We start from the raw sequence: 26,127 nt of genomic DNA on the forward strand, positions 1-26,127 counted from the left end.
CTCACTTTCTCTTCCTGTTCCACGCCTCATTTAGTACGCTGACGATGTTTCACGGGGGCAAAAAGGCAGTGATGAGTGAAAGATGAGCTCTCATCCTCTCATCCTTCTCATCCCTCTCATTCTTCTTATTCTTCTCTCATCCTCTTTTTATCCTCTTCTTATTCTCTCATCTTCCTCTCATCCTCTCATCCTCTTATTTTCTCATCCTCTTATTTTTTGAAAGATGAGTGTACCTTATCGTAATTTTCCAAGTCTGGGACCAAATGTTTATATATTGTGATCTTCGTAAACCTCTCCTCTCATTCTCCCATCCTCTCATCCTCTCATCTTTTGAAAGATGAGTGCACCTTATCGTAATTTTCCAAGTCCGGGACCAAATGTTTATATATCGTGACCTACGTAAACCTCTCCTCTCATCTTCTCATCTTCTCATCCTCTTATTCTCTCAATCTCTCAATCTCTCATTCTCTCATTATCTCATCCTCTCATCCTCTCATCCTCTCTATTTTTAGAATATTGTCGTCAATATTAAAGATGAAGTTGGAGTGCTGGAATCAACGGGGGCCAAATGTTTATATATCGTGATCTTCGTAAACCTCTCCTCTCATCTTCTCATCCTCTTATTCTCTCATCCTCTTATTTTTTGAAAGATGAGTGCACCTTATCGTAATTTTCCAAGTCCGGGACCCAAATGTTTATATATATCGTGACCTTCGTAAACCTCTCTCTCGGGGGGAGGGAACGATGTACCCACACACACACACGCGCGCGTATGCCTCTTATTATTTCCGTATTGTAACACAAACAAACAAACAAAATAATAATTGTTGTTTTTTAGGATACCTGGCCCCTATAACCTCGCCAGGGGTGCGTGGTAACGGCGAAATCATCACGAGTTTAGATTTGTACTGCGAATGTTGTCAAAAAATTTAATCAATGTTGTTTATTCTCGATGCTAGAATCTTACATAGATTATTCTCTAAAAACGAAAATCGATAATCCTATGCCAAGCCCCCCCCCCCCAAGGCATTCAGGCAATTTCTAATGTTTGCGTGGATAGCGACGCCCGGTAGAATTTTTTCTGTCCCTGTGGAGAAATTGTGTTTCGTCGCCCAATGTAACATTTTCATCACGAACCAAACTATCCACAGCAACCCCTCCCCGAACCCATTCACCTTGTATCCTCTTTCGCCCGAAGAGATTCTATTTTTTTTCAGCTTTCCCACGGTTCTGAATGAAGAATCCATCACATCCCCGATAACAATAGAATCAGAGGGGGATGTGGCGGAAGCAAACACAGCAGCATCTTTCGCTTTTTGAGTTTTATACTGGGAATCGTTTGTTTCACACACCACACCCTGACGGGGCGTGGAATAGAGGCCGAGGGGAAATGATCGACAATACATACATGGGTGGAACTATCAACGTCCCGTTTATTGTTATTTGTCCCCCACAGGATATTGTGCATATCACAAAAGTTTTTGTTGAAAAAATATAGCATGAATAAATCAGTTAACAAGGGTTTTATTTGCTTATTGTGTTTTCACCAAAAAGAGTCGCGTGGAGTAGGAAGGAGAGAAGGAGAAAAAAGGAGAGAAGTTCCTATATAACCTACCAGTTTTTTTGTACGTCATTATCATAGTGAACGTCAATCGTGGCAGTTCAGTATTTTTTAATTTGTTTGTCTGGCAGTATACATATATATCATCGTGGAAGTTTTAGTGAGCTACAAGTTTTATTTTGAAGTCTCTCTATCTCTCTTGAAAGGTGAACGTCAATCGTGGCAGTTCAGTATTCTTAATTGTTTATCTGGCAGTATACATATATATCATCGTGGAAGTTTTAGTGAGCTACAAGTTTTTATTTTGAAGTCTCTCTCCATCTCTGTTGAAAGGTAAGTTTTTATTTTCATGATATATTAATATTTTTTGTTTTTGCGTCTGACACACACATATTCAGAGGAGCCATAAAAAATTGACACACACTTACACGTCCCATATTTTTAACCTCCTACAACAGTGCACACACACATACATACATACATACTGTTCGCGTCTAATATATATATATGTGGAAGGAAAAAATGTCGAGCATTTTTCAACTTTTTTTTCTTCTGTTTCAGTGCGCTTTCCACTACCACCACAACCCCCCCAAAAAAAATTTATCTGTATATATATAAATAACAGAGAGAGAAAAAAAATGGAACCGCAACCAGGTCCCTCCGGTTTTTGCGGGAAAGTGGCATGTCGCAACTGTGGAAAGTTGTATTCTAAACCTAATATTGCTAGGCATTTGAAAAAATGTCGTCTACCGGAACATGATGACGCCCCCCCGGCAAAGAAATCTCGCATTGATGCGCATGAAAGCAGTACTTTGAATAAATGTGCACGCATCATAACGTATAAATCTGGAAGCGATGAAAAGTGTGACTCGACCATCTTCCTCAACAATGTGAAATCTCAGGTAGTCGATAAATTACGTGATTGCCTCGTCAATGTTGCAATTAAAATTCATCTCGTCTTGACCCTGCTGTATGAGAAAGTTGTCTCGTCCGAGTCAAGCACTTTTAGCTTTTACGTAGGGTGTGAAAGCTTACACAATGACAATAACGAGGATCTTGACGAGATAGTGACACGGCTATTTGATCACCTGACACAAAAACAAGAAGAGTTTGAAGGTAGAGGAAGTGGATGGAGTCTTTGCGGTCGCAGCCACATGTTAGAACTTAGAGTCTGCAATTTCAAACCATTACGCAGCGCTCAAAAAAAACAAAAAACAAAAAAAAAGCAAAATGCAGTGTTGAACATACAAAGTAATGATCAGAAGAGTTTCCTATGGTCTGTCATCGCCGCATTACATCCAGCTAATAATGTTAACCCCGAACGTCTGTCCAATTACAGAGAATATGAGGGAAGATACGAGAATATGATGAGAGGAATTTCCTATCCTGTGCCCCTGAATAACATCAATCAATTTTTAAAAAACTATAGAGAGGAAAAAGGAGAAGATATCGATATTTCTGTGTTTGGGGTTGACGATTCCGGCAATATTCGTGTGTTAAGACCTGTTAGAAGCCAGAATAATGTAATTCGACTCTTGCTTGTAGATGGCCGTTACAGTTTGATACGGAATTTCTCACGATTAGTAGGAAGACAGATCACCAAGAATCGCGATAAGATGGAAATTTGCGATCGGTGTTTGAGAATTTTTCGCGGGGGTAAGAAGATGAGAGAACAGCACAAGTGTTTTGGCTCCGTGAATGCAGAACCCGAAGATGTCATGCCGGAACCCGGAACCAAGATGAAATTTCAGAAACACCAGGCTCTTCTCCACCATCCCGTCGTCCTTTATGCCGACTTTGAAAGCTTCCAAGTTCCCATGACGTCTTGCGACCCTGATCCCTCTACCTCAAGCACGACCCAAATTTTTCACCACGAGCCTTGCAGTTTCTCCATCTACGGAGAAAAATTGAATGATGTCATCTTGTATTGCGGACCCGATGCGGCAAAACATTTTGTTGAGAAGATAGCGGAATGCGCGAGAGAACTTGCACCCAGCCTGAAAGGCTCTTACGTTTCTCCACCTGCTCTCACAACAGAACAACAACAGAGACATGACGCGGCGACAAGATGCGAGGAGTGTAACCAGGCTTTCACCGCCGAAAATTACAAGGTCGTCCACCATAACCACCAGAATGGATTATTTCTAAGCACCATCTGTAATTCGTGCAATCTTAAAATTAAGGAGTCGCATTTTGTTGCCGTGTTTCTGCACTACACGGAGAAGTACGACACACATCTCTTCGTCAAAGAGCTCCACAACATAACTTCTCGAATCAGCATCATCCCGAGAACGAGCGAGAAATATATTGTGGTGAGAGTGTGGATCCCTCTCCAAGAAGGAGGAAGTGTGGAAGTGCGAATCCTGGACTCTTACAATTTCCTGTCCTCCAGCCTCGCAAGCCTTGCATCTCAACTTGGCGACGAAGATCTTGTGGCCACCAAGCAAAAATGTTTTTCGGGGAGAGATGAGAATTTGAATCTGTTGCGTCGCAAGGGTGTCTACCCCTACGAGTACGTCAACAATTTCGACAAATTTGACGAGACGGAACTTCCACCCCGGGAGGTATTTTATTCTTCTCTCACGGAGGACGTCTGTTCCGAAGAGGACTACGAACACGCTCGTAGTGTGTGGACGGCATTCAATTGCCAAACTTTTCGCGATTATCACGATCTTTATCTGAAATTGGACGTGACACTTCTGATGGATATTTTCGAATCGTTTCGTAAGAGATGCATCGCGATATACAAGTTGGATCCTGCGTATTTCTTCACCACGCCGGGATTGACTTGGGAATCGATGATGAAATACACCAACGTGGAACTGGGCCTCATCGCAGAGAAGGAACAGTATGCTTTCATGGAGAGTGCGATACGGGGTGGCATCGTCCAATGTCCCCGACGCCATGCTCAAGCAAACAATCCCCATACGCCTGGTTACGATGCATCGAAGCCCAACACCTATATTGTCTACTGGGATGTCAACAACCTGTACGGCCACTCCATGTCCCAGTGTCTTCCCATCAGCGACTACGGGTGTGATGACCGAAGAGGAACTCTCCTGCGAAGATTTTCTCAACTGGAGCGAAGATAATGAATGGGGCTGTTTCTTGGAAGTGGATCTCGATTATCCCGAAACGCTTCACGAGAAACATCACGGATTGGCCCTGGCCCCCACCAAGGAGAAGCCACCTGGAGGATCGGAGCCAAAACTCATACTAAGCATGGAGAACAAGCGGAATTACGTTCTGCACTACCGACTCCTCCAATTTTACATAAGTCACGGCTTGCAGTTGAAGAAAGTTCATAGAGGATTGAAGTTCCGACAGAGCAAGTGGCTCGAACCGTACATAGCCGAGAACACGCGACGCAGAGCGCAATCGACATCGCCTGCAGACAAGGATCTGTACAAACTGTTCAATAACGCCATCTACGGCAAGACGATGGAGAACGTGCGTAATTACATCGACGCAACGTTGGTCACGGACGAAAAGAAATTTGAAAAGATCGTCGCGTCCCCCTACTTCAAAAACTTCACCATTTTCGACGAGAATCTAGTATTTGTTGAGAGGAACAAGAAGCAAGTGATGCTCAACAAGCCGATTGCCATAGGTGCCACTGTCCTTGAACTATCAAAATTGCACATGTACCAATCGTACTACGATCAGTTTCAACCCTTTTATGGAGATAACATCCAAATATGTTACATTGATACGGATAGCTTCATTTTTCTAATCCAAACACCAAGCCTCGAACATGATCTGACTAAGATGAAGCATCTGTTTGATTTTAGCAACTTACCATCAGGCCATCACTTGCATTCGACAGAAAACAAAATGACGATTGGAAAATACAAAGATGAAGTTGGCGGGGAGTACAGCAGGGAATTTGCGGGGCTTCGTGCCAAAATGTACTGTGTAAAGATTGCAGAAGAAAAAGAGATCAAGAAGGCGAAGGGGGTGGGAAAAATAAGTACCAGCAAATTTAGCATGCAAGACTACAAAGAATGCCTTTTTCATGGTAAAAGGCAACTTAGCACCGATCATCGCATTGCAAGTAAATTGCATGATTTGTACACGACGCGCGTAACCAAGGTCGCATTGGATGGCAGAGACAACAAGTTACGCGTTCTCGATTGTCAAATCCACACGCGAGAGTGGGGGCACTACAATAAAAGCGATAAATGTGACGTGTGTTAACCGTAACCCCATAGTCACGAAGTCCGCTGTGTTTTTGAAGAAGAATGGCAGACGGAGGAAAAGAATGAAAGAGGGAGCCCTCGGGCGATGAAAAATAAGAGTTGAATTTAATGAGCCTCGGTTTGAGCGAGCTTAACAACATAATAACAGGTTGCAACTTTTCATCGCCTGAGGGCTCCCCCTTTCATTCTTTTCCTCCGTATGTTTTGAAGAATAGCAAAAAAGCACAATGTTTTAAATAACTAACAAGGACAATGAATCTCTTTGGTTTTCGCAAACAAGGCAACATGGACACTGCATCACCAAATTCCAATAACCTCTTACCTTCTGTGTTACCTAAACTCAACGGTCTGTTGATCATTCATCTCAACAGCATTTGGACGAAACTGAATGACGATGTGGGCAAGATGTTTTATGTTTTTAATAACAATTTAGATTTCTACGAAATTCCGATCGACGGGAAACTTCAAATCACCGTGAATCCGGAGAACGCAGGCGAAATCAAAATTTCTACCGGCAAGAACATTTTTCGAATGAAGCACGACAAGGTACTTTCTAACATGTCGTACGATGTGTCTGCAGGAGATTATCTTTACGTGGAACTCCTAGGAGATTACGACAAACTTATTCCTCTCTTCGTAGAATTACGAATCGTCTATCCTATTATAAATAACCGTTAACCAAAATGCCTAACGACATTTTCGGCAACACTAAGCGTGTAGACCATGCAGAAGAGATTCTCATGCTGGACGTTCGAGTTAAGAAGTTGAGGACCGATTTGATCGCTTTGCAGGAGACCTTAAACAAAAGTTTAGAGTCTGAGATCGCTACGCTCCAAACGCAATGTCTCGATCCCATTCTGAAAATCGATTCCGAACTGAAAACACTGATAAAAAATTATGTTGACGTACCTTCTTACGACAACATTCAAAATATACAGTTGAGCATGGATTCGCTTCAAAATGATTTGGCCAAATTACAGCAATTTCAATCGAAAAATGAAGATTTGGAAAAATTGAAACTCGAAATCGAAGAGCGAACTTCCGCAATAGAAAAGAATTTCTCTGAACTTCAAACCGTCGTGAATGATATTGATATAGAACGCTTGCAGGTCGTTGTTTCTAAATTACAAGAAGAATTCACTGGCACGTTGGAAGAAATCAAATCCAAGTTGCAGACTTTGGAAGATACAATGACGAACCTACCATCGTCGGACGAACTGCAGGTCATCGGTAAAAGCGTCGCGAACATAAAAATTCAACTGGAGGCTTATCAAGATTTCGAACACATTCAAACCACCATCGCTACGCTTCAGGCGTCCTTGGAATTGATCAACGAAGAAATTAAAAATATTCACGCTGAAGCAAGTGTGTTGACGAGCATTCAAGACACGTTGAGCACGGTTCAGCAGAAGATCGAATATTTAGAAAATTTGAACGTCGAAACGAATCTCGCTCATTTTCATCACGTACTGGACAACATACAGGGTGACTTGGAATCGTTACGAACGAGCGTGCCTTCAAGTGAAGATTTGGAAAAATTGAAAACGGCGGTGACGGCACTATCCGATTCGAGTGACATCAAAAGTTCATTGAGCGATCTCGAGAGTAAAGTGGCCAATCTCCCCACCTCCAAAGAATTACACGCTTTGAAAAGGAACATATCACGTATGCTGAAACGACTGGAAACGGAAACAGCGAACGTGGAACAGATTCGAGACGAACTTGCTTCGCTGGTGTCGACGCTGCCCACTTCGCAGAGCGTCGCCGACCTTCACACGCAGTTTACAGAGATGCGAATCATCGTGAACGATCTTACCGAGAAGAGCTCGAAATTGAATCAAATCGAGAACCTTCAGAACATTGTCGTCAACATCAGAGATCAAGTTGGAGTGCTGGAATCAACGCAGGAATCGACGCTGGCCTCTTTCGGTGCCAAGTTGCAAGAACTCAACGAAAGCTACAAGCAGTTGAACGTGGAAGTGAAAATCAAACCGTCATTTTCTACCGTAACGGATACCATAGTCGAGCATTTGGTGCCCGTACAAAACACACTGGGTCAGCTTCACAGCAACCTCGTTAGCATCGATACTAAATTCGCTAAACTGCATTCTCTGCAAGCCATCGAAATCAACAGCATTCCCAATCAACAGAGAATCTCCACCTTCGTCGAAGGTAACAAACTGTACATGCTACATCCTTATCATCCGTACTACAAGTTTCTCCTCGATGGCACGATTCAGATAAACGAATTTTCGTACTGGTCTCACGGCAGAAAAGCTAGCGTTCCCACCATGACTTTGATATCGAATCGTGGTGTCCAGAAAGCAGGAAACATTCCTCTGGCGCGTTGGAACGAAACGCGCAACATATATGAAATACACGAAGACGAAGATCTTACTGTTTTCGACGTGAGTGCCGGCGATAAGCTGATCATTCAAAACACGAGCGAAGTGCCACCCTCTTTGAATCCCATCACGCTTGTGCTTCTTTTGAAACGTAATCTCTAAAAAATAATAAAAAAATGTCTAGGCAAGCCATCGTCCAAGAATTGCATAAACCTGCACGCCGCAACTACGAACGTTTGGCTGTGGTAACCAAGGGAATCGACGACCTCTGGGAAAGCGACCTCGTCGAAATGAGTAGCGGCAAGTTAAAAAACGTGCATAAATTGAACAAGGGCAACAAGTACCTCCTCACCGTCATAGACACATTTTCGAAATTCGCATGGGCTCTACCTTTGAAGGCGAAAACAGGAACGTGCGTCACGGAAGCATTCAAGACAATTTTTCGCGAAAGCGGCGGCAGACGACCTCGGTTTCTGCACACGGACAAAGGGAAGGAATTTTACAATGCCGTATTCCAAAAGTTTATTCAAAAACATGGCATTCGACATTACTCGACCTTCAGTGACGTCAAGGCCAGCATCGTGGAAAGATTCAATCGCACTCTGAAATCGCGCATGTGGTCACGCTTCACGCTTCAGGGAAGCTACAAGTGGGTCACTATTCTTCCGGAACTTGTTAACGACTATAATCACACACGGCACGCAACGATAGGCATGAAGCCAGCTGACGTTACCAGGTCTGACGAGCAACGTTTAATTTCTAGCGTTTACTGTCCAAAGTACACGTCCACGACAAAAAAAGCTAAATACAAAATTGGAGAACAGGTGAGGGTTAGTAAATTGAAGCGAACGTTTGACAGGGGTTTCACACGAAACTGGAGCACTGAACTTTTTACCGTGGTTCGAGTTCTACCCGGGAACCGTCACACGTATATAATAAAAGACAGTGGCGGTGAAATTTTATTGGGGCGCTTCTACGAGGAGGAACTCTCTAAAACTAAATACCCCGACACGTACCTTATCGAAAAAGTTTTGCGCAAGAGAGGCAACAAACTTTTGGTGAAATGGCTGGGACTTCCGGAAACAAGTTGGATCGATTCAAACGAAGTGATTCTATGAGTACGTGGAACGTGGTAAAGCGTCTACCTGATTCGGAAAGTGGAACGAAGAAAAAAAACGGTGAATTGCTTCCCGACAGCATCCGCTGTCTGATCGTAGGACCTTCGGGGTGTGGGAAAACGACACTGCTCGTGGACAATTTTCTCCTCGCACCGAATTGGTTAGATTGGAAGAACAGGCACCTGTACGTGTTCTCGAAAAGTTTGGAGCAATCCAAATACCAGCAACTGATGAAACTGTACGATGGTCTGGACATTGCAACGTTCGCTTCGGAAATAAAACCACTCGACGATTGTCGTGAAAATTCAGTCGTTGTGTTCGACGACGCCATCCTGGAAAATCAAAATGAAATTCGCAACTTTTTCACGCAAGGTCGTCACAAAGGAATGGATTGCTTCTACCTAGCTCAAACGTTTTCCAAAATTCCAAAACAGTTAGTACGCGACAACGCTAATTTCATATGTTTGTTTCGTCAAGATCACACCAACCTCAAGCATGCGTACGATGACTACGTAGGCGGAGACATGAACTACAATCAATTTTCGGAAGGCTGCTGCTCTACTTGCTGGAACGGTGACGATTTCGGATTCGCTACGATCGACATGACGAGGAAACCCAACGACGGAAAATACAGAAACAAAATCAACGACTTTCTAAACGTTGCAACGTTGTGAGAAACGACGTATATAAATAACGTCATGACGAAACGAAAAATCGAAGACGAAAATCTCAAGCTTCGCGATTACCTCGCAAAACGCTTCAAAGGTTGGAAATCCGAAAATCGCGGATTCTACGAAGAGAAGAAACGTCAGGATCAACCTGTGATCGATGCCATCAGCGGTCTAGGTAAAGAAATTAAAAGTGTCACGGAACAAAATAAAAATTTGATCAACGAACTCGTACCGCTCGCAGCTAAACGTTACGCTGTACCCACGCCTATTTCAAGCATTCCTTCGACGCCGTTCGAACTGAAGGATGCACCGGCACGACGTCGAGCCATAGGCAGCACGTCTTCGGATAAGATCGAGTTGGGACCTTTGGCACGAGACTACCTGAGCACGGGGAAATTCGACAAGGATGAAGTGTTCGGATTGTATCCCAGCATGGAAACCAGTGAAGGTGGCGGTGTGGTGTGGAAGATTGGGAAATCGAAGGTAACCTTCGAAGGCAACGACATTAAAGTCAATTTAGGCGACAAGGATAGTTGGAACAGGTATCCGGGTACGGTGGGACTGTGGGAACTCGTTGCCAAAAAGCAGCCGAAAGATTACACCGACGAAGATTACCAGAGTTACAAGGAAATTCTAATCATGACGGATGCCTTGTACCAAAACAACGACGCCTCGCAGAATAGGGTGAAATCGAGCAGCGGCGAGAAGTACAGGAATCTCATCAAACCGATTTGGAACCAGGTCAAAACAGGCAGCGGGGTCAAACGCTACAACACGTTACCCAAAGAATTCGTTTGGGTGGACGACGTGAGGAAACTCGTGGACCGATTGTTGGTGATAGCCGGCGAAGAGAATGCAGGCAACCGTAATTTCTACAACGAGAAGGTTGGCATCGTGGACATGATCAGCACGAAACTTTCCAACTTCATCGTGAACGACGACAAGGGCATAGGTTACCTGATCAAAATCATCAACACGCTGCCTCCGAAATTCTGGAACGTGGCCGAAGGAAAGGGACTCGTAAACGACATCATCAACAAGTTACCTTTCGAGATGCATCTACCTGGCTACCAGTACTGCGGACCGGGTACCAAACTCGAGAAAAGATTGGAGAGAGGAGACAAGGGTGTGAATCCATTGGACACCGCATGCAAAGATCACGACATCGCCTACAACACCACGCAGACGGATCTGGATGCACGTCACGAAGCAGACAGAAAGTTAGAGCACGCAGCTTTCGAAAGGTTTGTGAGCAGAGATGCATCGCTGGGTGAACGGGTCGCCGCACTGGGTACCACCATCGCCATGAACAGAAAACAAAAATTGGGGTGGGGTATATAAATAACATCCAGTAAAAAAAACAACATGGCTTGCATAACTGATTTGCCGCACGAACTACTATCTAAAATATTCAAAAAGGTAGTTAACGGAGATGTTAATAAACTTGTAATCATGGCAAGAACGTGGTTCTCAAGGACCATCTTCGGGAGATCAGCGACCTGAGGTGTGATGATCTCAACATTCTGCTTTCGGCTGCAGGGGAAAAATTAAACGAAAGGTTGGACGAATTGCACGAGGCAAGGCAGGGAAGAAGATGGTACACAGTAGATTGGTACAAGTCTATGCAGGAGACGGAAGCTATCATTACGCAAATCATCGCGTTCTCCGAAGCACGAATTTTCTTCCTCTGTTAAAAAATAATAATATATATACGCATCAAAAAAACTTGATATATAAATAACGCACATCGTGAAAAATATAATCTTCGGTATATATAAATAACACACATGGTGAAAAAAAACAATTAAATTTCCCTAACACACACACTGAAAATTTCTCTTCTTCGATATGACAACTGAAAAAATAAGTGATCTCCAAGCATTAAAACAAATGCTAAATTTGTCAGTCGAGTATGTAAAAATTCGGGAATTGGAAGTCGACAAATCTTACACGATAACTTCCGGTTCAATCGTTTCTACCCAGTATGGTCCCAAGGTACGCCTGTTGCTCAACGCACAATACAGTTTATTTTTACCAGATCGATACGCTAACATGTTATCGGACGAGAAGCTATCTATTTTAATCGAGAACAAAACTCGAATCGTGTACAAGGGGACAAAGGAACTTTTTGGCAAGAAAACGAAGCACGTAATAGAATTTGTGTAGCGACTGCAAGGCCTTGAAAATATATAAATAACATACCGTAAAAAACTACACAAGAAAAAATCTCAGAATATATATAAATAACATACTGCGAAAATAACACATAGAGCATCAACATGAAGCCCAAGGGTGTCGTGTACCAGATACCATACTCCAATCTGAAAAATCTAGGTGCCCTCGATGGGTTACTCACCAAGAAACAACGCGAGAAGAAACGTTCTTGCTTGTCGAAAGGACATGGAATGAAATTGCTGCTCAGCACACCTCAATTGAGACGCTTGCAGCGTTCGCGGAAACAGCAAAAGATCGGAGGTTTCATATTCAGCATCCCGGCCATCCTAGCAGCATTGGGGGCCGTTGGAAGTTTGGCTGGCGGAAGTGCCGCCATCGCGAAAACCGTCATCGACTCAAAGAAGAACAAAGCAGAATTGGAAGAACAGAAACGTCACAACCTGGCCATGGAGAAGAAAGGGAAGGGCGTGATGAGAAAATTTAAAAAAAAGAAACAGAAGCACTCACCAACCGAGACATTGAATCTCTGATCGGGCCGTTACAAATCAAACACTTCAGAGGAGTTTTTATGTCCGACTCGTTACCTTCAACCGTGAAAAGAAGAGAATGTGGAGTAGTCAACTTGGACGGTCAAGAAAATCCAGGCACGCATTGGATATGTTACCACAAAAATGATGATAAAGCATTCGTTTTCGATTCTTTCGGAGGTGTTCCACCTACAAATTTAATTCATTATCTGAAAACGACCTAAACCTCTATATACTACAACGACGAACGCATTCAAGATTTCGGAGACGTGAACTGCGGTCATCTCTGCCTCTCCGTGCTCGCGTTTCTCTCTAAAATAAATAACCCTACGATCGAGGATTTCCAGAAAGCATTGTGGAACCTGAAACAGCATCACTAGGATGGGCGTGTTCCATCTCACGAGCGAATCTTCAATCTTGAAACTCACGCTGCACGACGACATTGTCTATCCTAAATCCGTGGCTCTGCGTGCATTCTACAGCATGTACCTCATACCTAATGTTACGCAGCACAACAACAAAATTAGCGTCGGAAGCGAACACATCGTCGTCACGCCAGGACAATACAATCTTTCCACTTTGCAAGCTCAGTTACCCAAAGGCACATACTTTTCTCAAAATTCGGTCACTCACAGAGTGGAAATCCTATCCGCGACGGAAACCGTGGACCTGGGCACCATGGGAGAACTTTTAGGTTTCGAGAACGACACCAAACTCGAAGCTGGCATCAAGCACACAGCAACCAACATTCCTAAATTCTTGGCCATAGAGACTCTGAACGTACACTGTAACGTGGCAGAAGGTATGATCACGAAATCCCCGGACGGATTGTTAGGAAGTCACAAGCAGACGGGAATCATAGCCACTTTCAAACCAAGTTCCGAATTCATGGAACCGATCATCTACACGCCTTCTTCGCCGATCTATTTTCCAGTATGTCGCAACCGCATAGACGACATAGAGTTGGTGGTGACGAACGAGAAAGGAGACGTGGTGGATTTCGCAGGTGCAACAACTACTGCCATCGTGGAGATCAACGTATAATAAATAACCATACATGTAAAATGGAGCAAATCGAAAGTTACGAATTGCAATCTTTCCCTCCCAACCGTCGCACGTTCGCCAATCTTAACGAGGCAAACAGGGAGATCGAATACGACGTTGACGTAGGCGATGGGTTCATTCATCCTCACAGAGCGGACCTCTACCTTCAATTCGACGTGGTGAAGAAAGAAAGCGGAGACACGTTTCCCGCAGCAGCAAACTTGATACTCGTAGACAACTTCGTGCCTCACCTGTTCTCGCAGGTGGAGGTGAGGAAACACAACACCGTCATCGACAGAATAGATTATCCAGGCATCACGTCGACGGCAGTGGGAACGTTGAAATTATCCAAAACGGATGCAGCATACTATCAGGCGGGAGGATTCGAAGCGGGGACCAAAATATCGACAACAAGTCACACAGTGCTCTTTCCCATGCGTCTGCTTCCGGGATTCTTCTCCGATTACAAGGAGATCATGTGGAAGGGAGGACTGAGAGTAACGTTTCGAAGAGCGGCCAACGATAACAACGCAATAATGCGATACACCAACTTGAATGCCGACGGCACGCCGATAGCCAACACTTTACCCGAAGCAGCCAAGTGCATCATCCGGAGCATGGAATTGAGAATGCCGGTGGTGGAATACGAGACAAACTATGCCCTCAAGTACAAAGCGGAGATCTTGAAAAGTCCGCAGGTACCGATTCACTTTCACGGTTACCAGTGCGTGCAGAAGATGGCGACGGGAAGTCACATGGAATTCGACGTGACGACGCAGTTCAACAACATACAGTTCGACATGCCAGATTTCGTCGTAGTGCTTTTTCAGACCGGGAGGGACAAGAATCAGGAAAAAGATTCCAGCAAATTCGACGACTGCAAGATCAAGAACGTATATCTCAAGAACGGAAGGAACGAAGTGTTCCCGCGCGAGAATTACAACCTCGACATGACCAAAAACGATTATCTCAAACTTTACGAAGCGTTTTCGGCTTACAAACGCGTGACCGAGGGAAGTGTGGACATGTACTACACGCCCAGCGAGTTCAAAACACGGAGACCCATGACCGTCATCAACACATCTAAGAGAAAGAAGGTTGTGGTCAACGATCGAACCAACATCAAGGTCGTCTGCGAGTTCCACGATGCCTTGCCTGAGGATACCCTATGCAGTGTCATCCTGATTGCAGAGAAGTCCTTCGCCTACGACGTGAAGAATGAGAGGGTCACAGAGCAGTTTTAACAAGTTTTTATCATCTATTTTCTTGCACAATAAGAAATTTTTAGTGCTAGCACAATCAGTTACAATGGCACAATACGAATTTCACTAGTTCAGATCAGTTACAAATGTCAATTTCATTAGTTATAAGTTACAATATCTTTTTTGCACTATAGCACGAGAGACAATCAGAAAATTTGCACAAAAAAAATTTGTTGTTGTTTTTACACGTGAAAATTAACAATAAAATTTCTTTTTTATCGTTTCAGATGCTGTCGAAACATCAAAAACACATACACACACACTAGAAAAAAAAAGCATGCAACTTTATTTGTAACACGCACATATTCTCCATCTTCATCAAGAAAATATTATAATAAACATAATTATTTTTATCTATATCTCACAATAAAACTCTATATCCAAAAATATCACAACATCAAATAACACTAGAGTCGTTAGTACACGTTGCATGCATTACGGAGGTCCTCTGTAGGGTTTCATGGAAGTTTGGGGAAAAAAAAAAACACGTGAAACCCTACAGAGGTGCGGTTATCTATAACCGCAGCCATTAGAAAACTTTTACATTTTTGGTTGGGCACCACGCACCCTGGCGAGGTTAGGGGCCAGGCATCCTAAAAACAACAATTATTATTTTGTTTGTTTGTTTGCTTGTGTTACAATACGGAAATAATAAGAGGCATACGCGCGCGCGTGTGTGTGAGTGTGTGTGTGTGTGTGTGTGTGTGTGTGTGTGTGTGTGTCTGTGTGTGTGTGTGTGTGTGTATGTGTGTGTATATGCCACATCCTTCCCCCGAGAGAGAGGTTTACGAAGATCACGATATATATAAACATTTGGGTCCCGGACTTGGAAAATTACGATAAGATGCATTCATCTTTCAAAAGATTAGAGAATGAGAGAATAAGAGGATGAGAAGATGAGAGGAGAGGTTTACGAAGATCACGATATATATAAACATTTGGGTCCCAGACTTGGAAAATTACGATAAGGTGCACTCATCTTTCAAAAAAGAAAATGAGAAAATAAGAAGATAAGAGAATAAGAGGATGAGAGAATAAGAAAATAAGAGGATGAGAGGATGAGAGAATGAGAAAATAAGAGAATAAGAGAATAAGAAGATGAGAGGATGAGAGGATGAGAGCTCATCTTTCACTCATCACTGCCTTTTTGCGTCCGTGAAACATCGTCAGCGCAATAAATGAGGCGCGGAACGGGGAGAGAAAGTGAGTTTTTCAACTTTTTGTAGTCGTTTGGTCAAGAAATCAGAGTTGCAGTGGGAGTCACAATTTTTATCTACTCGGGAAGTTGGGTTCAAAACTTTGTTAACTGGGTCTTAAAAACCTATTACCTTAAATTACTTAGATATATTGTTTTAACAATTTAAATTCAGGCCGTGTTGTTGTAAAAGAGCAAATATATGATTATAGACTAGGTGCACACCCCTACAAAGTAATTCCGCTTGTTTCCATCTTATGGGTCCCATGAAGTGTAATATCCTTCAAGGTGGGTCCCCGACTGAAAAAGGTTGAGATCCAATGCTCTGCTCTACAGCCCTGGAAGGTCCTTGGCCTATCAACTAACTGCCAGTCTGCCTCCCACAACCCTACCTAGAGGTGTGGAGATCTTCAACCAGTAATGGGGTGACGTAGGATCAGCACATCGAACCCTCAGCTGTTATAGGAGATTTCCCAGACTGGATTACGCTACTCACTTGTAGGTCCCCAATTTTCTTAGGATGGTGGTTAAGTTTGGAAAACAAGTACTGACTGACTATATGTATATATCTTTTATTCCAGTATATTTCATACCTACAAGCCGCCAGCCGATTTGTAATGGTTTCGTTGGATGAATAGCGTTAATGTTCCATCAGTAGTTTTTAATAATACGTTTTATGATTTATTCTTATTTCCTGAGACAAAACCTTCGAATCCTGTCTTTTGTTTCCCTGGTATTTTCAGCATCAAATCTCCCCCCTTTCAGGGTACTCCACTGATATCAATTGCAGAGAAAGTGGATGCATTTGTCTTTCGTTTTATGAGGCCATAGACAGATGAATGGAATTTTCTACGTTGGTAAATCAGAAGTGTCTACATCTTGCGATTGAATATGGTAGGCCTACACAAGGGAGAAAATTACAGTGACGGCACCAGAAACAGTTGCTGATATTAAGTGTGCTGTATCCTGCACATTGCCACCCACGTTAAACTGTGCAGCAATTGTTATGAAGAGAAAGAGACAATTTGGGAAATGTTGCAACATGGCTCGAGCGCCCTTTAGAACACTTTTGGTAGCGCAATGATCCGCTCACCCCACCCTTCCATTCCTGCTTTTATTTTCTGCTAATAATTCGGGACAAATCTCGTAAGGTCGTATTATTTATTTTATTTAAGTGCATAAAAATGTTCTACAAGGATAAATACCATAGTTCAGTTAATGCAGGGGTCCTGGGTTCAAATCCCTGTTAGAACTTTCTTTGTGTCATCAATTTTTCATAGCATCGTCGCGATTAGCCTAAAATTAAAAAAATGCGATGCTAAATAAACAACGACGAGGGAGGGGTAAAACGCATTGATCTACGAACAAAGTAATCGCTGTAGAGTTTACACAAGATAAAATCGCGATTTGCCCAAAATGTCAGAAAAGCAACGCATAATAGGGAGAATACGACATAAAAATACTTATTACCACAGATAATACACGGACCATTTTTCATGCACAACGGAATGATTTAGGTGCTGGAATTTCAGGAACTTGAAATTATTTTCGTATGTTGTGCTTCTGGGCTACTTATTCTGTATATCTCGTAACTTAGATGTAGAAATCATTCAAACGTAACATTAACTGAACAATGGTATTTATCCTTGTAGAACATTTTTATGCACTTATATAAAATAATTAATTCGACCTTACGAGATATGTCCCGAATGATTAGCAGAAAATAAAAGCAGGAATGGAAGGGTGGGGTGAGAGGATCATTGCGCTGAGACGCATTCAACTGTCACTGCCAAGAGTAAGATATGATTGGCGGAGAGGTTGCCATGACAACGCTTTACGTTTCGAAACAGCCGTAGGGTGGCTCCACATGTCCGGTTTGGTATACGCACAGATTACAAAGGAGAGATAGGAAGTAAGCGATCTTATTAATCTGTGGTAGCACGGTCAATTTATGGATACAAATGGGCCATTTGGTCTGTGTTATAGCCTATAAGACGCATCAGTACTCCTCAATGCAATTCTACGCTTACAATCACTGGCGTACGCAGAGGGGGACTGAAGGGGCTACAGCCCCCACCGAAATTTTGAGAAAATCAACATTTAAAAATAAATGCAGTGGACAACTCAGTGGTAAATGCAACCCCTGACCTTAAAGTGACTACTGTCACTTTTTACAGTGGAAAATTATATATTTACGAAATATCTTATTGGGTATGCTACCCCCACAGACAGCAGCTATGCACTATCGACCTTCATAATTTCAGCCCCTTCCGAAAAAGAAAATCTGCGTACGCTAGTGCTTACAATACATACCTTATCAACATTGCTGCAGTGGATTTAAACTGCAAGGACTCCTAACTTGACGAAGCAAAGTTTTGCAAATGCCGTGAGCGAGAGAACACGAAAATTATCGAACGCCAAGATAACCACAACAGGTAGACCACAGGCGTGGCGCCAAGGTTTTTCCACAAGACCGACACCTTGTTTACGTGCAGGTGAAACTTTCCGAACGTGCCGAGTTCTTTCAGTGTGCTTGGAGCCCTCGACTCGTTAACACGTCAAGACCTGTCCGTGAACAGCAACCAACAATGCATAGCTTCGATTGTGCTCGGCGTTGAAACGGTGTTATCATGCAGCGACGAACAGTGCGTACGTTGGGAACTTAGCGACCATGTGCGTGTGCAGTGCGTGTGTGATTTCAGTGTATTGACGCATAACCGCAGAAGAATATGTTTAGTCGTCTGCTCGCGAGGAGACACGAACCAAAGGCTGCTCGGCAAGAGGAACAGGATTTGAGCGAACTGACTGATATCCAACACGCTCACCATGACAAGGATGACATCAAGGTAAGGGAAGCATTATTGTACGTTTTAAGAGCAGCACTACGCCACGGGAGGGACTGGGGGCTTGGGGAGCTACAGCCTCGAGCTACCGTCTGCAAACTCTCCTCCTCTGAAGCTACCATAACATTTACAATATTCTATTGTAATTTAAAATTTAACACTGTGACTGTTAATATAAAGAAACCGGGACGAAGCAGATTCTATATTAAAATTTGAATACTTTATTTTGATTAAATCGGGGTTGTTAAAGGGCCAGTGATTTTAAATAAATTAAATTTCCGTCCGGGATAGAAAATCAGCAAGTGTAAATTTGTTTTGGACAGTAAAGAGCCTTTTTATGTTGAAAGTATTTGAATACGGTACAGCAACCAGATACGGCCCAGAAGCAATTTTTCAATGAAACAATACGTAACTTGGACCGAATTTAAACTGAGAAACAAGGTTTTGGTCCTGTTGCGGAACACAATAGAACCCATTAGAATTTATGCGTAACTGGACATTTAACAACCCTGGCTTAAAGATATATAATTATTACAAATTTCAATTAAGTGCACTATAAATGTATTTTAAAAAACCGAATCGCAAAAATTACATTAATTATATAACTATGTTTCTTGTATTTCATTGTCATTTAGTGTTGCTTTTCTGCCACTTCTGGCGCCACCCCCTGATGAACTTAACCCCCTCCTACCTAAGAATATATACTATAACAGAGTTTACATGTATTAAAATATACTCAAATAACAGCAATAATACAATGTAAATCAAGATTAAAAAAACTGTTTAAATGTGTTTTGACTAAATGCTTTCGGGTCATTCCATGTCAAGTGAACCAACTTTTGGTCAATTTTGAACGTTACCATCTCTGATTTTATTCATACATAATTGTTATGAAGTACCACCTAAGGTAGGAAAAAACTGCAAAATTGCAGATTTGTATCTATTGTAGTTCTCCAGTTAGAACCTTCTGAAATATGGAAAAAAGCACAATTTTCGGCACACATGCAATCACAAAAAAAGTCATAAATCAAGCTAGAATTAACGTAGATGGTTGGAATTAAAACCAAAATGTTGCTTTCGCTATGAGCTTTAATTAGATATATCACATGACTACTTTTCAATTTCTTTAATGAAAATCGTTTTTTTTCAAAAACCTATATTTTGAAATTTTTTAAAAAATACACATAGAAACATACATATTTCAACATCAAGTCTTAGAAATTTTGTTATGTGATCGCAATGGGATCATAGTTTTTGACATGGATAAACAAATACTATACACTAGGTAAGACCATATGACACGGAAATATTGCAATGTAAATTCCATTCATTTGTAAAGGGACTATGTTGTTTACCAAATTGGCCAAATGGTGAAATAATGAGTATGTAGGAAAGGGGCGTAACTTGGGGTCTCGCTTTTTTGGGGGAGGGCAAGTTGTGAACAAATATTTGTTAAAAAAAATATTTAAAATAATTTAAAACATGAAATTTAATATTTAAAATATATTTTAAAATGTATAGAAAATGTATATCTTGGCCCATCTAAAAAATGTACAAATTTGTATATTTGGATACGATTCCATTTGAAACTACTATTGTATAACATATTTACAAGGTTTAATAATTACCAGGTTTTTATAAAGCGTTGTTATAACTCTCAAAATATTGGGAGAATTCAAGGGCCCCCTGGTCTCCCCAAAATAAAATGAGAGATCGTCAGGTGTTTTTCATTGGTTCACTTCACCCATAGTCATCCTAAATTAGAGACATAACTTGTGGAGACAAGGGAGCACCTGTCTTCACCCAATATTTTGAGAGTTATAACAACGCTTTAGAAAAACCTGGTAATTATTAAACTTTGTAAATATGTTATACAATAGTAGTTTCAAATGGAATCGTATCCAAATATACAAATTTGTACATTTTTTAGATGGGCCAAGATATACATTTTCTATACATTTTAAAATATATTTTAAATATTAAATTAAATGTTTTAATTTTTTTAAATATTTTTATTTTTTTTAACAAATATTTGTTCACAACTTGCCCTCCCCCCAAAAAAGCGAGACCCCAAGTTACGCCCCTTTCCTACATACCCATTATTTCACCATTTGGCCAATTTGGTAAACAACATAGTCCCTTTACAAATGAATGGAATTTACATTGCAATATTTCCGTGTCATATGGTCTTACCTAGTGTATTGTATTTGTTTATCCATGTCAAAAACTATGATGCCATTGCGATCACATAACAAAACGTCTAAAACTTGATGTTGAAATATGTATGTTTCTATGTGTATTTTGTAAAAAAATTCAAAATTAAGGTTTTTGGTAAATTCTATTTTCAAAAAAAAGTTTAAATGACCTTGAAATGAGTAGTCATGTGATATATCTAATTAAAGCTCATAGCAAAAGCAACAATTTGGTTCTAATTCCAACCTTCTACGTCAATTCCAGCTTGATTTATGAGTTTTTTTGTGATTGCACATGTGCGGCAAACTGTGCTATTTTTCATACTTTTGAGGGCTCTAACTAGAAAAGACAACAGACACAATTCTGAAATTTTGCAGTTTTTCCTACCTTAGGTAGCACTTCACAATTAAGTATGAAAACAATTAGAGATAGTCAGTTGTTTTTAATTGGTTCACTTGACATGGAATGACCCTTTCCTTTATTTTACGTCGCTTTTCTGCTACTTATGGTTAATCGTGAAGATAAGGATTAAAATGTGATAAGATGAAATTGAATAAAGTACATACAATCACAAATAGACATGGACAGGACACGAAGTCCACAGTTTATACTGAGACCAGACGCCAGAGCCTTGTGAGTCTGCAAGAATACAGATACGTGGAAGTGACGTTGGCATTTGGGTACTTACGGGAAAGTCGCCCCAGCTTAAATATGAAAAAGCTAATGTATAAATAACAGGGTTCATCATATAATTGTCCTCATATTTATTTTCGAAGCAGTTGGAATCAATAGAAATTAATGCAAATCTAAGTTATAACATATTGATTATATTAAGAGGAATTACACGATGGAAAAGCACTGTAACCACATAGTGCTCAGTATCAAGGTGATATGTAATATGCAAATGGATTTTTCACTATTTTGAGAAATGTAGAACTTCTAAAATTTCTAAGTTAACAGTTCAGAACGCTGCCAGCACGTGTCCTGTGACCTGTATGAATTTGCTCAGCGAAGGGCTTTTCTCCCCCTTTGGCCGGTCCCTACCAATGATGGCATGACTTACATGAAGGATCAAATACATATATATTGTGTATATAAAAAAAAACACATGTTGTTTTGGAATAAGTGTAACGTCGTTGATTTTCAAGATACAAAATTTTATTAACACCAAAACCATCGAAATAAAATCAAGTTTGGATTGATATATAGTGATGAATTAAGTATGGAAAGATGACGTCATTGTTGACGCACACATCCAAGGCCTCTCCTCAAAGTTCCGCATTGCCCGTGCCAACATTTCGTCTGGCACAGCTGTAATTTCTTCACGAATGGCAACTTACAGCCCGTCGACTGAACGAGGTTTTCGACTTGAGGTAACCCCACAGAAGGAAGTCGCAGACAGACAAATCTGGGGAGCGTGGGGGCCAACAATGACGTCATCTTCCGACATCACCTTCCATACTTAAATCATCACAGAGAGTAGGGTTACTGAGTCAACTGCCGGGAAGGCAGAACTTGATTGGCTCAGTAAGAATTTTCAGGTAATAACAAAGCAAATAAATGCGTAGGAAGATATTGAATAGCAAATGGTTCTGTACATGTATGGGTCGGCAATGTGTCCTCATGAAGACAACATTACTCGCCAAAATTCTGACTAGTATTTTACATAATTCCATTTGAAGTTTCGTATCTAAATTTGTCATGAAAATATACAATAAGATGATATTTAAAACGTTAAATTTAAAAACAATACGTTTCGCATAATACCACGGCAATTCTGGGGCATTCCATCAATTGCATTATGGTTCAGATGTTTGTGAATGCATATCATTTACACATTTCACCAATAAAAGTTACTAACATCTGCAGGCTATATGCTTCACAGACAAATGACGTCAAAATTTGTTACATTTTTAAAGCGTCACGCACGTAACGCACTTTTGTCAATGCTTCTCATGCATTCAGCCTATGCCATCACACTGAAGTTTCTTTCATTTGTTACCAGACACCACAAAGTGCTTCTTAATTCCACGAAATCCAATCTCATGTCTAGAACCTTAACTTTTGTGAGTAAAATGTCACACACGTAACGCATTTCTGTAATCCTACCTAATGGTTATTGAATAATCTGTGAGTTCCCAGGAGATGTTAATTGTATGATGTATGCTGATAAAAAGATGTATGATTTCTGTTTTGTGGGATTTGGACAAGTATAATTGGAGAAAGAATTTCGACAATAGTGTTATTACCTGTTTAAATGTTTTCTTTTGAGTGTAAATTACATGGAACTGGAAATGTCCGAAAACACAACATTGCAATGTAACCTTGTAGCATAGAAACAGAAAGGAACAGAAGAAGGACATAACTCTCTGAAGAAAGTGAACGATATCAATGTGTTGGAATATTTATAATACGTACTAGATCTCTGCACCTTTGGCTAGAAATCGGTACGAAATAGGTGGTGTGAGCCAACAAAATGACGACAACGGTTATCGACTAACCTGTAAGTTTCTCTCCGATCACTAGATGTTAGTCGTTCATAGAGATTATAATGTATGCTGGCATAACGAAATACGTTTTCTGTTTTGTGGGATTTGGACAAGTGTAATTGAGAATCGAGATTAATTTTGTTATTATCTGCTTCAATGTATTCTTTATAAGTGTAAATTATATGGAACTAACTTAAGTGGAACTTGTATTTAGTGTGGTCTGAAAGGTTTTGATTGATTCATTTGCATTATTTTACTTCGCTTCTTGTGCCACTTTTGGCTAATTTGCGAAGATGGGGATGAGTAATGATATGATGAAATTGATGAATGGACACTCACAAACATCCATGCCAAGGTCAGGATTCGAACCCGGGACCCCTGGCTGGTCTGAAAGGGAACATACAAGGTAGTGTGAAAGCTTCTTATATTATATCCAATGCCTTAAGGTGACAGATCGTTTCAGAGTAGTCTGTTAAAATTTTGTTGTTCTCCGCGAAAAGAATGAAGATAAATATTTACAGCGATAAAACCGAATAACAACTGCAAAAGTAGTAGAGACAGAAATGATTTTGTATTGAGTTTACGGAAGCGATCTAAACTTAGATTTATGGAGTGTTGGCTACTCGTCTCAAGAGTGCCACGAAGACCCACAGAACAACAAATCGCGCTGTGTAAGAGAGAAATGAGATATCACCTTCCCGAAAGCGTTTATTGCACAATGAGGAATCAATCGTTCCCCATTTTGACGTTGACTGCTGCGGCATTGGCTGCACGCGACGTGGTGACGGTATCGACTAGCTGTTCGCATCGGATATCGGGAAATGACATGCGATAATCATGTTTCAGCTTGGGACAGATCCTAAAAAACATGATATGAAAGATTCTTTCGTTTCATTCGACCAAGTCCACAAAGTTTCAATTTACAATAATAATAGAGCATATATGATTACAATTAGAGGCCAAATTTAGTACTAAGTAGTGTTCTTGAATGTCCAGGAATTTTTTATAAATTCAATTCCGGTCCACGAAAGAAAGAAAATCAGCAAGCGGAAATGGGTTCTAGACCGTAAAGAAACATTTTGTGTTTAAAGTATGTCAATTCGGTCCAGGATATCCTTTTCCAGATCAATTGAAATCCGGTCCAAGATCCGTATTGAAATTAAACAATACGGAACTTGGACCGAATTTACATTGTGCGAGAAGAAAGGGTTCCGTTCCTGTCGCAGAGCCCAATAGAACCCATTCAAATTTATGGGTTGTTGGATCTTAAAAAAACCATGGTACTAAGTACAGTATGTCATGCAAGTATTTTACAATTACACAGTTGAATAGTAAATTGTAAACAATTTATTGAAAAAATTCATCATTATGAACAATATTTTAATCGTATTATTTATCATTCATATTTTACATCACTTCTCTGTCGCTTTTCGCTAATGGCCACGATGAGAATGATGTGGCGATTACGAATGAAATTGATAAAAAGAGGCTTACAAATATATACTCATGCCCAGCCACGATTCGAACCTGACACCTTCAGTCGTCAGATTATGTTAAATCTGCTATTACTAATATTATTATTAACATTTCCTGTACTAATATTTGCTATAATTTTGTAATTTTTTGGAATCTAACAGATGAAGTTGAGTTTTAAGTCCACTATAGGCTAATAGGGACTGGGCTTGCAGTTTAAAGTGGGATCTGAACCACAATGTGGTTCCACCGGGTATTGAGCCCGGGACCACCTTCATTACATGGTAACGACGTTACCATTACGCCATCGGACAAGTACTGAATCTTAGAGGTATATAGAAGAAGGTTGCGTAATACACAACTGCATACTCTATACTTATTCCATTTTTGTTAATTGTTCACGTACAGTAACGAGCAATAAAATGTGACAGTTGGATCCGGAAATACTCGTATCCTTTTAACGCGTTATGTGTGTTGCCTAACTGTAGGGCGGTAAGGAGGTTCTAATAGAAATTTTCAATGGCGATGACTACCGCCGCCGTAGCGTTAGGGAACACTCATAGCGCCTTGCAAGGAAGCAAATATTACAGGATCTAGGTGTCACATTTTATTGGCGGTGATACAATCTCTATATACCTATATAAAAATGTATGTATGTATGTGTGTATGTTTGTTCAGCAATAACTCTCGAACGCCTGGAGCGATTTCAACCAAACTCGGTACACGTATCACTTGCAACCTGGAAATAAATACTGTGGGGGTAAGATATCCCTGGCACCCCTAGGAGTGGGGCGGGAAGGGGCGACATGTAGAAATAATCGAGAACACCGATATTAAATTCAGCACAAACAGACATCCGTGACTCTATGCAATCCCGCACAACGATAGTGTTTCTCGGGTTGTCTAACATTCAGGCTGTGTTGCGAATGGAACCCAATGCGGTTCAACTCCAAGTTCATCACCTATCGGCATGAGGGGATGAGAGGGGGTGAAAAAAATGCCACAAATGAACTAGATTAGTGTCGAATCCAT

General features: G+C 41.1%; 1 protein-coding gene across 1 annotated transcript in view; it reads left to right on the forward strand.

Moving 5' to 3' along the window:
* Positions 1-18,803: 18,803 nt before the first annotated feature.
* The window catches only part of LOC146003181 (uncharacterized), a 123,167-nt gene continuing 115,843 nt past the window's right edge, over positions 18,804-26,127 (forward strand). Inside the window, exon 1 of the mRNA XM_083141366.1 lies at positions 18,804-18,943. Coding sequence (XP_082997492.1) covers positions 18,827-18,943 — 117 coding nt within the window. The 5' untranslated portion in view covers positions 18,804-18,826. The remainder of the gene's footprint in view (positions 18,944-26,127) is intronic.

Source organism: Lepisma saccharinum, chromosome 19 (assembly GCF_977018435.1).
Source record: "Lepisma saccharinum chromosome 19, izLepSacc3.1, whole genome shotgun sequence".
Lineage (NCBI taxonomy): Eukaryota > Metazoa > Arthropoda > Insecta > Zygentoma > Lepismatidae > Lepisma > Lepisma saccharinum.